This window comes from Austrofundulus limnaeus, unplaced genomic scaffold (assembly GCF_001266775.1).
Source record: "Austrofundulus limnaeus strain Quisiro unplaced genomic scaffold, Austrofundulus_limnaeus-1.0 Scaffold996, whole genome shotgun sequence".
Lineage (NCBI taxonomy): Eukaryota > Metazoa > Chordata > Actinopteri > Cyprinodontiformes > Rivulidae > Austrofundulus > Austrofundulus limnaeus.
This window is the reverse complement of record NW_013953398.1, coordinates 1,715-13,859: the sequence shown is the minus strand read 5'-3', so window position 1 is coordinate 13,859 and position 12,145 is coordinate 1,715. Positions and strand designations below refer to the sequence as shown.

Sequence of the window (12,145 nt, the reverse complement as noted above, 5' to 3'; positions counted from 1 at the left end):
ATATTGGTGCACTTTAAGCATTTATTTATTAGTTAATTTATATATTTCCACTTTTATTTTTAATTATGTCACTTTGGGTCCTCCGTACAGCAGAAGCCTGATAATCACCCATTCATTCAAATCAGGTGTGTTTGAGCAGAGAAAAAAATAAAACATGCAGGGCTGCGGCCGTCGAGAACCAGGATTGCCCACCCCTGTTCTACTCATAAAATTTACTAAGTACTTTTCAGTGAGGCTATAATAATAATAATAAGAAGAAGAAGAAGAAATTATTATTATTATTATATACACATATAATTCATTGCTGTGTTTATGTTTTCTCTCTTTGTTTACTTTTTCCGTCTTGGTGTCCGTTTCTAATTAATTTCAAAAGAATTTATAATAAAGGTTTAAATATATATGAAGTGGAGCATCATAGTGAAATGCCATGATGCTCCACTTGTGAAAATAAAACTGCCGGGCTTCATTTGGACACTCAGACATCAATTCTGATTTTCACATCGCCAGACAGGACATGGTTTAAAAAATAATAATACAGTAAAGTAAAGAAATACAAAAATACTTAGCTAGCATTAATTTATTTATGTGCAGACAGCTGCCTGTCATTAAAAAGTTATTTATAGTATTGATATGTGTTTAACTTCCTGTTTGAGAATAATAAAACAGATGTTTTCATATTTTTGGAGCATAAAATGAAAATAGAAAAATCGCCCGTTTTTTTATTTTTCACTCTGTTTTTAAAGCAAAAATCAAATATCCAATCGTTTCTTGTTTTTTAATACCCGTTTAGAAACTGAAAATCCAATGACCAAAAGATACACTGACCACCCAGGTGATACATTTTTATCAATGTGTTTTTTTTCTAAACATATTAAAAATGCAATGTTTTTCAGAACACAATGGTATATTTTAATCCCTGACTTTAAAGGTCTCCTGCACTGTTGAGCCACTATTAATTCCAAGTCCTTTTCTTGGAAGATATGTATCTAACTCCAAATGCTAAACAAGGACCACCCACACAAGTCTTCAGTATACAGAGGGTCCTGAAGAGGCAGCTTGTATCAGATAAGGAGCAACAAGATTTAATGTGTGCCGTGGTCTGATAGTGTCAGTATGAACAGTCACCATTTTTTATATCTGTTAGTTTAATTGTTTGCAAATAAACAACTTCAGGAATGTTTCTGAAAAGTTGCTCAGCTTCAGGATGAGCGTTATTTATTGTGTGTTTTTAAAGATGCTCGTTACCACATCATAACGATAAATATATTTACTTTTCAATGAGCAGCTTTACAGCGTTAACAGTACATTTCTTTTAAAAAAGGCTGTTTTTAAACCCTTCCTGCTTTACTCATTTTTATTTATTTTGTAACGTTTAACCACAAATCCTGAAAACACTGATCATTTTAAATTTAGAGTTGTATTCTTAACATTTCTCTCTCCTCTCTCTTCTTAGCTTTATTAGTGTGACCAACAGACAACATCCCTTATAAACACTGTTTCTAAGAATAATTCTCGGACCATCTGTATCGTAGTGAAATAACTTCACGTTCTCCGTTCCTCTCTGTGTCCAGACGTTAAACTCGGTGACTCCTCAGCCTCAGCCAGAAGACTGCAGCATCGCCCTGTTGCCTAGGAACCAGGATAAGAACCGCTTCATGGACGGCCTTCCTCCTGACCGATGCCTGCCCTTCCTCATTACAATAGACGGAGAAAGCAGCAACTACATCAATGCTGCTTTGATGGATGTAAGTCAGAAACACAGCGAGGTTGTGCTGCTTTCAACACATCCAGCAGGACTAGTTTGGGACGTTGTGTTTTATTTTTGTTGTTTTTTTTAATGCAAACACATGTAAAGATCTGTTAGATGTGACATCATTCTGAAAAAAATACATCATTTTTTCATATTTTGTCCCAACCTGCAGTCACATATTAGCTGAAAATGACTTAAAAGGTTCTATTACTGATTTAAAACAATAAAAAATAAGAATTTTTGCATATTTTCTACACTCACACACAGAAACACACACAGACTCCCCTCCTTGTTTGTGTGATGCTGTGTTTGTGGTTTTAGCAGAAGGCTAGAGACAAATCCAGGTTCTGAAAAAGACCGCTAGCTTCTCTGGCCTCCACTCAAACATCGCTTGGCACCGACTCAACGTGTTGCTCAGGTGCAGTCAGCTGAAAATAAAAAAGACAAAAAGAAAAACGTTGCTTATACAGAAGATGGTGTGGTTTCAGTAAGTCAGCATCAGAGAGGGGGTTGGACTTCAATGAGCAGTTCTAGAGGATGTTGAAAATAAAAATGCATGTTGTGACAAAAACCAGCTGACATGTCTCCAGCAGAGCTGCTGGAGGACAAAATGCAGTGTAAGTGATAAAAGACTGAGCAGAGTTTAGTCACTTACCTCTGGCCTCTTTCTAACCAAGCTGTCAGAAGAGTTCCAGGTAACGGAGTTTTACTTCAAATCTCCAGTACTGGATTTGTTTCATGGCTTCAGTGTTTGTTCAGCCTCCAGTTCTCCGTGGACCAAATTCATTCTTTGCTCCCAGATCTCCCCTGGACTCCGGGTCCTCATCGTGGTCCCAGTGCACCGCTCATGAAAGCCACTCACCCCCCACCCTCCCCCCGTCACATTTTCACCCATCTTCATCTGAGACGAGTCCGGCTCAGTTTCCATTCAGTTCAGGACGTTCCAACAAATTATTCTCCTCATAGAAACTTGGTGTTTTCTTGGAACGTATCATGTGAACCAACTGATAACTGACCCCGTTTTGTGCAGATGTGTTGTAGTCTAAATGTGAATGCATGCTCCTGCCTCTCCCACTGCACGATCATCTTCATCATCACCTTCCTCGCTTTGTGACGTCCCTCAAACTGTTTGTTGTTGAATTTGTGGGTTTGGGTGAAAGCGAGTGAACGAGATGGAGGAAAGATTTGCTTTGTGTGATGAAAACATGGCATCAAGTTTTTTTCTCTCTCTGTTTCGCCTGCAGAGCTACAGACAGCCTGCTGCCTTCATCGTTACCCAGCATCCTTTGCCCAGCACAGTCAAAGACTTTTGGCGGCTAGTTTACGACTATGGCTGCACCAGCCTGGTGATGCTGAACGAGATCGACCTGGCTCAGGTAGTTCACTCTCAGCGTGGCTTAGAGTTGTTTTTTTGATGTTCTGAAGCTAAAAGTTGCTGCTTTCTTCTCAGGGTTGTCCTCAGTACTGGCCGGAGGAGGGCATGCTGCGTTACGGTCCGGTCCAGGTGGAGTGCATGTCCTGCTCGATGGACTGTGACATCATCAGCCGGCTCTTCAGAGTCTGCAACCTCACCAGGGTCAGTACGGGTTCTTATTTGGTGCAGTTCTACAGCGAGGGTTGCTGATATCGGTTCAAATTTTTATCTTTTTGTTTTGGTCGTTCAGCCTCAGGAAGGCTACCTGATGGTCCGTCAGTTCCAGTACTTGGGATGGGCGGGGCATAGAGAAGTCCCCGCCTCCAAACGCTCCTTCCTCAAACTGATCCTTCAGGTCGACCAGTGGCAGCGTGAAGGAGAGGAGGGCGAGGGAAGGACCATCGTGCACTGTCTGTATGTGTCTCAGAGCGTTTCCAGTTAGGACTGGTTTTAGGGTTAAAGATGAACGACGCGTTTGCTTTTGTGTTTCTGTAGGAACGGAGGCGGGAGGAGTGGAGTGTTCTGTGCCAGCAGCATTGTGTGTGAAATGGTCAAGAGGCAGAATGTGGTGGATGTCTTCCACGCTGTGAAGACGCTGAGGAACAGCAAGCCCAACATGGTGGATACTCCCGTGAGTTCACATCACCTCACAAGAATCAGGAAGGGAAGTTAAACTAGGGCTGGACCATGTGGCGAATATTTATATCACAATATAACTCCTAATTTTTATATTGATACAAATAATAAAAATGTCAGAAAACTATGAAGAGCACCAATATTTACTGTACCTACAAACCTGAGGTCATTAAAGACATCTTTAAAGAGAATTATGACTAGTCAGAACAAAAATCGACATATTTCAAATTTAGTGACTCGTCATAATTTAATTGTTGCTATTTGAAATACGTTTCATATAGTCAGTAATTTATTGCAGATATTTTGAGTTTATGCCACAACGGCCTGCCATACCCGTCTGTCTGTAGCATTTGTTTCACTTGTTGGACATCTGCTGACAGGGAGATGATGATGTTTTAGGAACAGGATTTAAACTTTTAGAGGGCTTCGTTTACACTCAGAATGTTTTACCAAGTGGTAGGGTATAAGAAAATATTGATACTGATACACTGAAATATTGCAATATTTCATTTACAGATACCGCATCGATTTTCCAAAGCACTGTATCGATTTTTAATTGAGGCTTAGAACGTAAACTTTCATGCCTGCTGTTCATTCTTGTGTAGTTTAGCCTCCGACCACAAGTTGGCAGCAGTCAGCTAGCCATATATTTTTGGGGAAAAAAATTAAACTATATCGTTGCTTACAGTATCGCAATTTATTATATTGTGCACCCTGTGTCAGGATATGTATCATATCACCAGATTCTTGCCAATCCATCCCGATCGAGTGAAACTTTATCGGTAAAACAGTTTTGATGTGTTTCCACTGCGAGTCGGAACCAGACTCTCTGCCGTATTTTTTACAGCGGCCTGAAAGCTTCAGTTTATCAGAATTTCAATACCTGAACCACTTCCACACCACTGAATTTGAGCTCATTTAGGTGCAAATATCCACTGCGTTAAGGTTAGCATTGTTAGCGAAGCTTAACCAATGGTAGCACTGAGCACTGCTTTGAGCCTCTGGTGTACGACATCATATCACCATTAATGAACCGTTTCCTATCCTGATATGTATTGTTAATGAATTAATGAATTGTTGTCCAGCACTAGTTTAAACATAAAAAGTTCTGGCCACTCGGACTCGTTTTTATTGATTGTTTCTTGTCCACAGGAGCAGTATCGGTTCTGCTATGACCTGGTTCTGGAGTTCATGGAGTCGTCCTAAGCAAAGGATGGAAGCAGGAAGTAAAGCCGGGGATGATCTGTTCCCTGCTCGTGTTTGAACCTTTGTCGTGGTGTTCTGTAGCATCCACTTTCCGTCTCAACATGTGCTGCGAGTGGATTGGGCTCGTTGTACAGCGGTGTTCTGCACAGGGAAATGTTTGGACTTTTTTTTTAAGAGGACTGCTGCAGTGCAGAGGAGGAGACGTTACTCCTTTTATTTCCTTTATGCTTATTGTACAGCTTTTTGAGTGCCAGCGGGGCTCCTGTATGTTTTGGGCCTCGGTTTAAATGTTAAACCTCTCACCACAACCCTTTCCTCTGGACTCGATGCTTTGTGCCGTTTCAGCTGCAGTACTCATTGTGAACTGTAGATGTCGCCCTTCTCCTTTTGCAAGCTGGCATCCCAGCTTACAACAAACTGCAAGTTCAAGTTTTCTGTGGGCCCGCATTCCCATGATCATGGTATTTTTTTTAAAAAAAGGACTTTAACTACGTCTGATCTTGATGATTTTTCTTTTTAATATTTGCTGCCAGAAGTTTTGTACTGGCGCAAAAAAAAAAAACCTGAACTTACAGCCCAGCCAAACGTGATGAGAGCTTCTGTTTCTGGTCACTTCCTCTTCATGTTAGGTGTCTGGTCATCTCAGTCGAGTCTGAGTTTATTGATTACGTACGAGTTATTTTTAACCTCTTCTGTTTTAAATTGGTCACACATAACGATGTAAAAACAGATGAAGAAAATTATGTTTGTGTTTACTAGTTTTTTGTTGCATCGTGTGCTAATTTCAAGGATAGAAGTTTCAAAGTCTTTTGTGTGAACGTGAATTGTAAAAACAGATAGTTTCATTGTCATCATGTTTATTTCAGGGCTGGGCCCAATGCACTTTCAATTCAGCCAGTTCACAACAGATATGAGTCCAACAAATCCAGACGAGCCTGTTGTATAAAAGGACTGAGATTATTTGTTGCTTTGTTAAAAAAAGAAAAACAGCAGAATTGGAAGTGAACTGACCCCAGGCTTCATTTGTTGTGTGCTCTGGTGGCCAACACTTTTTGTTTGTTTGAATTTTATTATTTTGTAGCTGATGTTTCTTCATAAGCCAAAGACTTTGTGTAAATATGTGTATATGGATAAAGCACATTGTTTGTATTTATTGTTTACTTGCATTGCTCGTAAGAACAATCATTTTTCATTCCACGTTTACTCTACCAGCAGCGTTTCTTAAACCGTGTTTTGGGGGGCGGGGCATGGAAAACGGGCCGGTTCACCTGGAGTCCTGAAATATCAGGTTTGAGTCCTTGAAGAGTTTAAGAAGCCCTGATTGAAGCTGTATATTAGGCCTTAGATATTGTTTTTCAGTATTTAGGTGGAATCCAGTTGTATTGTCTTTTTTTTTTTTGAAAGCCCTCTGCTGTTTGGGTCGGCAGGACGTCGACACATTTACACGCACGGAGTATTTTTGGATGATAGCTCCTCCCCCTTCAGTCGGGATGAGCCGTTTGTCTTCATCCACATTTATTTTATCCCTGACACAAACGGGCCACGCCAAACTGTGACACAAACACATTTATTGTGCCTAATCGTTTAAATTGACTTGTTGGAAACGGCACGTTCAGCCTCAGTCAGGGCTTTGTCCGATGCGTTCTTATGGACGACCAGAGTTTTAAGTATTTTTGTTGTTGAACTCATCCGACTGCTTCTTTGTGAGGCTTTACTGCAGACGTTTCTGTTTGTGCGCAGAGACGTGGAAAAAAAACTAAAAGTATATTGTAAATATGTCAGATGTTTCACTCAGTTGGAGCAACTTTAAAGGTCATTTCATGAGTACTTTATAGAAAAGGTCAAAATGTTAAAACTCGGGAGGATTCAACTTCAACAGATGTTTCGATATTTAATAATTTCCACAAGTTGAAGTTTATTCTGTTGGAACGTCAACTTTCAATTTTAGTTCAACTTTTTATTTTGACCTTAAAGGGAGAGAGAGATCCAGAGGCCTATGTTATAATTGTACACTAAATATGTTGATAAATTCACCATTTGGGCAAAAGGAATGAGCATCCCAGCTAAACGTTGTAAAGATACCGCTTCATGTAACAAATCTTGACCGTTCTGTCATTAAAAGTAAATTTGTGGCCCTTAAGAAGAGTGAACGGATGAAAGGGTTCAAGTTTGGCAACGATGTTCACGGTTCATAATTATTCTTGTCTGTAATGTTTGGCTTCTTTGCTGTAATAAAGACCACTTCTTTAACTAAAATGTCTCAGGTTGTGCAGTTTGCAGTGGTTTTTCTATGGGGTGGTGCCGCGACAAAAACATCTTTCATCACTTTTGTTTTCTTCCAAAAGTTTAATTTGCATAACTATTTACAATGGATGGTTGATAGCAGTACTTAGAGGAGGCAAAGTATTGTAAGTCACATTCATAAAGCAAAAAGAAACGTTTAAAAAAATGATAAAAACTGTTCCCAAAATAAAAACATTGCATTTTAGAAAAGAAACTTTACAATTAGTTTATAGATAAAACAAATCTAGAAACAAATTATTCAGCCTTAAGTAATCCTCCAAACACAAACTCATCTGTAGGCTGCTGTTAATACTGACCAGCAATAAAACACTAATTAATACAATCATTTTCACTACCCTGCATGCTATTATAAAATCATGTTGACAAAGTAACATTAAATAACAGAAACATGGTCAAGAGCAGAAAATAGTTGAAATTAAATTAGCCTTATATCATATGTATATAGTCTATGTATATTTGTATATCTGTACAAATTCTTATTTGGCATTGTTGTCCTCAATAATGAATATATTTAACAATTTCAAAATAGATTTTAAGCTAACCACAAATCTTTAAGATATCAGTTTTTTTAATGTCACTTCCCAAAAACCCATGAGAGGCTTCTTTTTGCTTTTGTCACCCACAGCCACAAAAATAAAATAAAATAAATATCTCTACACCAGAAAACACTGAAAAAATAACATTTTCTCAACAGTTTTGCAAAAAAATTATGCAACAAAACAAATGGGGACGGTGTGCGATTCTGACACGGTTGTGAAAATATGTCTAATATAATAACCTGCAAGAGTTGGTTTACTCAAAGGGCCACTGAACCTGCAAGAAAATATAAGATAATAAAACTGCTGGGAAAACTTAATATCGTCTTAAAAATCTCTTTTAACACATCTTAAGCCTAATAAAATACATAGTTTGTCTTTTCTTTTGGGAGTTAACGAATAAACTGTTTAAATTAGCATCTATAGCTTAGCATCTAAAGTATTGTTTTAAATTCATAACACTCTATAACTTAATATTTTATTGAGTAATTTATAGTGAAATAATAGGGGTGTGTTTTATGCATATAGGCCTATCTGATTTTCTATGCAGCAGGCTGGCTTAAGCTGAGCTAAAATGAATATATTTCTAAAATAAAAATAAGAAATAAGCTAACAATAGCTCCACTGAACTGTAGGAGAAACTAATGTGCTGCGCTAGCCTGGGAACAAAACAGCATGAGGTGTAGTTTTAAGAACTCAGTAAAACAATTTATAATGAATTAAATAAATAACACAACCAGCACATTGTTTAGCTGCACATTTAGCAAACACACATCTCTAATCAAGCAAAAAAAAAAAAATACACAAACATTCTTCCACTCAACAAAATAATTAAAGTAGCAGAAAGGTCACACAAACGTTAATTAAAATCATTGTTAGCTAATGTTGAAGTTAGGCTTATTGCTTGGAGAGCAGACGTAACTCACATTCAGCCAAGTTACAGAATCTGAGTGAGCGTGACGTTAAAATGATCATAATCAGGATTTATGAGAAGAGGAACAAAGAATACAAAGACACAGTGGCAGTACAACCGTACAGGAAACAATCAGAAAAACTCGAATGGGCTCACAAATATACAGACCAGGAGGGGAAACTCGAGCAGCGATTTCAGTAGAAATACTGGAACACTGCTGTTGTGGTATTTGTGTGCGTTTGATGCTTTTGGTGTGTACTGATTGTCAGAATCAACAACAAAACAAAAACAAATTGGCGAGAACGTAGAAAGAGGAAACGGTTGATTCAGCACCTTTACTTGTGTGAGGTTGAACTTCAGGTCACCTTACAAAAAGGTTGGAAAGCGTGGTGCTAACTCAAAAGAATCGGACAAAAAAAAAAAATAAAAACAAATAAAAATCGGACTTATCTTTGCGATTGAGAGCATCGCTGAAAAGCAGCCGAAGGTTAAGTTTTTCTTTACACCGTTTTGTTGTAAAAGCAGCGTGAAGAAAACCCTGAAAGACAAATGAACGCCGCTGCACTGCGATGACGATAAAACCACGCATTTTTGCTTCTGTTCGGCACAGCGCGCGCACACACGCGCCGCGCTCAAAGCTCTTTTTTTGAATGGAAAGGGTGACCTGCGCTGGGGCCTGCAAACATCTGCCGCCTGGCAGAAGTACCGCTGCATAGTACAACATGTCGAAGTGTGTTTCCTGCCAAGCTCACGACTAGTTCTCTAAAACGAGTTAGCGATGAGGTAAGTAAGTAGCTGTAGGTGTAGCCTGTCTCTCATTGTATTAAAACACTATTGCACTTTTCGGCTGGTCAAGTTTTGTCAGTCTCCAGATTCTGTTGACATGTAGAGTCAAAGATGGCGGAAAGATGACGCTTTTTAACAGAATCTATGACTGATCTGAAATCAAAGCTAAAAAAAATGAATGTACTCTGAATCAAATTTGTTGTAAACAAAGAAAACAAATATTAGCAAAACCTCTGTTGGTAACCTCTAGACTGTATTGTGCTGAAGCTTATTACAGTAGGAGATCTGAACAGGTCAAATATAAATGCAATCTTATTTGAAACTGCAGTCTGACCCAGGGTTTAGTTTCCAGCCCTTTGCGAAGGTACTAACTCTAAAAGGTGTTGCAGTCCTTTCATAGCAAACTAAAGCATTCCCTCAGTCTTAAGGGAGTCAGTCTGTAAGGCACCTGAGGATTTGTCATGTACATAGTTGCCAAATTCCTAAGCCCCTCGTAGAATGGGGAGGACGATGGGAGACAAACACAGATATTCAAAAACTATGGTGTGAAAATGGCACCAGAACATCAGAACATCCCTGCATGAAAACCACAAAAACATTTTCTTTGTCTAATTGTGTCTAATTATTATACAAGTGTTCAAAAAAAAAAAAGCACATCGTCCCTGGACCTTTTCAAATTGTGCGTCAGATTTTCACTCAGGGGAAAAAAAACAAGCTCGTGACTTTTTTTTTTTTTTACCCTGTACCCCATCTCAAATAGGAAACACTTTATGACTATTAATAGGTTTTGCTTTCAGACCTGGAACGGTGAGAATAAAAACCCGATCATCACTAAACACACGACAGGATCACAGTTTGCAGTCTGTGGGAAGTAGACTGGATCTGACTTCAGTCAGGTGGAAGAGCAGTTGGATTGTTAAGCAGCCCATCAGCTATCAGTCACATAAAGAAAGCCTTTAGCTCCTCTCAGTGGGGGAACGATGTTTTTTTTAAATAAATTTCAGATCACAAGATGAGTGAGGATTTAAAGACGTGAATGAAAAGCAAAGCTGTTCATGACATTAAAATCGACTTAAAAAGTTGGGGAAAAATTCTCACATTTTTCAGGAAGTAACTGCGATCACTGAATGTCCTGATGCATCTCAGTAATCCAGGTAAAAAAATCAAAAAGAAAAAAGTTGTATAGGATTGTACAGGTGTTTCGGAGAAACTGAGATGTTTATTTTCTAAACATGATGTCCCAGTGGCTTTCAAACCCCAAAACACATTACGGCAAAGGCTGGTTCACCCCAAAGATCCGGTGCCCCGGCACAAACAGGACCTATACAATTTTTTTCCTTTTTCCTTTTACTTCTACATGCATTTGTGTCTCAAATGTTTATGCTTAATTTTATATTTTTCCCACAAGGCTTTTTTATTTCTATGTGTTGCAGGCATGTGCTGCCTCAGCTTAGCTTAAAGTTTAGTTGAAAACAAAGGCAAGGAGTAAAACTTACCCGTGCCTTTTTTTTAACTAAACTTTAAACNATCATCATCCTGAGAACTAAAGCTTCTCTACAAGACATTGTCTCAGGATGATGATGTCATATCATGAGCCCTGCACCAACAGCAAAGGCTGCATTCCTTTCGAAAATATTAAATGTGAACTTCAACATCTAGCTTCTACATTTAACTTTCAAAATTACATTTACACATTTAAATTTAGGATTTATTTACATACATTTTTTAGCACTTAAATTTATTTAGTTCAAATAAACTAAGGACAGTAAGCTAAATAACAGTACAATGATAAAAAATTCTAACACTAAGAATGTGAGTGCAATAATGAAAAATGTTAGTGAAAAGTTTCAACATTTTATTTTACACTTGACACCCCATAATTGTGTGGCATTCTTACATTTTTGTTTCCAAACAGAAAGAAGTTTTCTGGCTTGAACAGGTCTTAATACGGTCATCAAATCAGCCTCCTCTATAAAGTGTAAATCATCATATGTCTCGACTCCAATGGATTGCAAGTGCTCTTCTAAGATGTTTTTGGTTACTGCTGGAAGTTCTGGTAGGACTTCCATGATGGCATCATGTAAGAAGGTTGGCTCTGAGTCACTCATACTTGCGCTGAAGAAGAAACGTCACCTTCAAACAAAACAGAAGAAAATGTACGTAATGCTTAGAGCAGGAACATGTACCTCATCACAATTGTAATATTAGTGTATAATATTTACAGTGTGAGAAGCATTAGCTTCATTTAGACTTTATTTTTCCACAATACTATGCTTCAGTGGAATGACTTGGTTTCCATCAAGGATGTACGATACCAAAGGATAAAAATCTGGTAGGTTATCAATGTTAATACACTGTAACCCAAGACTGTCCTTTGTCACAGAATACAAATGGTATTCTGAGAGGAAGATGCCTTTGTGGGTATCTATCAAAACATACACAGCTGTATTATTTTGAATCAAGATGAGTACAAGTTCACCAAACTCCATGTACTCCTCATTTCTGCACACGAGAAACTGCCCTTTTTTATATGCAGTGCCCTTGTACTGGATGTCAGTGGCAACTGTGGTGTTGCTTTCTGTAAAAGGAAACTCCCTGAC

At 38.4% G+C, this 12,145-nt stretch overlaps 1 protein-coding gene across 14 annotated transcripts in view; it reads left to right on the top strand.

Moving 5' to 3' along the window:
• The window catches only part of ptprk (protein tyrosine phosphatase receptor type K), an 86,939-nt gene extending 80,537 nt beyond the window's left edge, over positions 1–6,402 (top strand). For 7 of the 14 annotated variants that reach the window (XM_014030075.1, XM_014030077.1, XM_014030078.1 and 4 more), the window contains 7 exons: positions 1,572–1,745; positions 2,428–2,445; positions 2,995–3,126; positions 3,201–3,326; positions 3,415–3,578; positions 3,660–3,795; positions 4,953–6,402. In XM_014030075.1, the coding sequence (XP_013885529.1) occupies positions 1,572–1,745; positions 2,428–2,445; positions 2,995–3,126; positions 3,201–3,326; positions 3,415–3,578; positions 3,660–3,795; positions 4,953–5,006 (804 nt within the window). In that variant the 3' untranslated portion in view covers positions 5,007–6,402. The remainder of the gene's footprint in view (positions 1–1,571; positions 1,746–2,427; positions 2,446–2,994; positions 3,127–3,200; positions 3,327–3,414; positions 3,579–3,659; positions 3,796–4,952) is intronic. The other 7 variants (XM_014030076.1, XM_014030087.1, XM_014030086.1 and 4 more) reach the window with 1 other exon arrangement.
• The last annotated feature ends 5,743 nt before the right edge of the window (positions 6,403–12,145 follow it).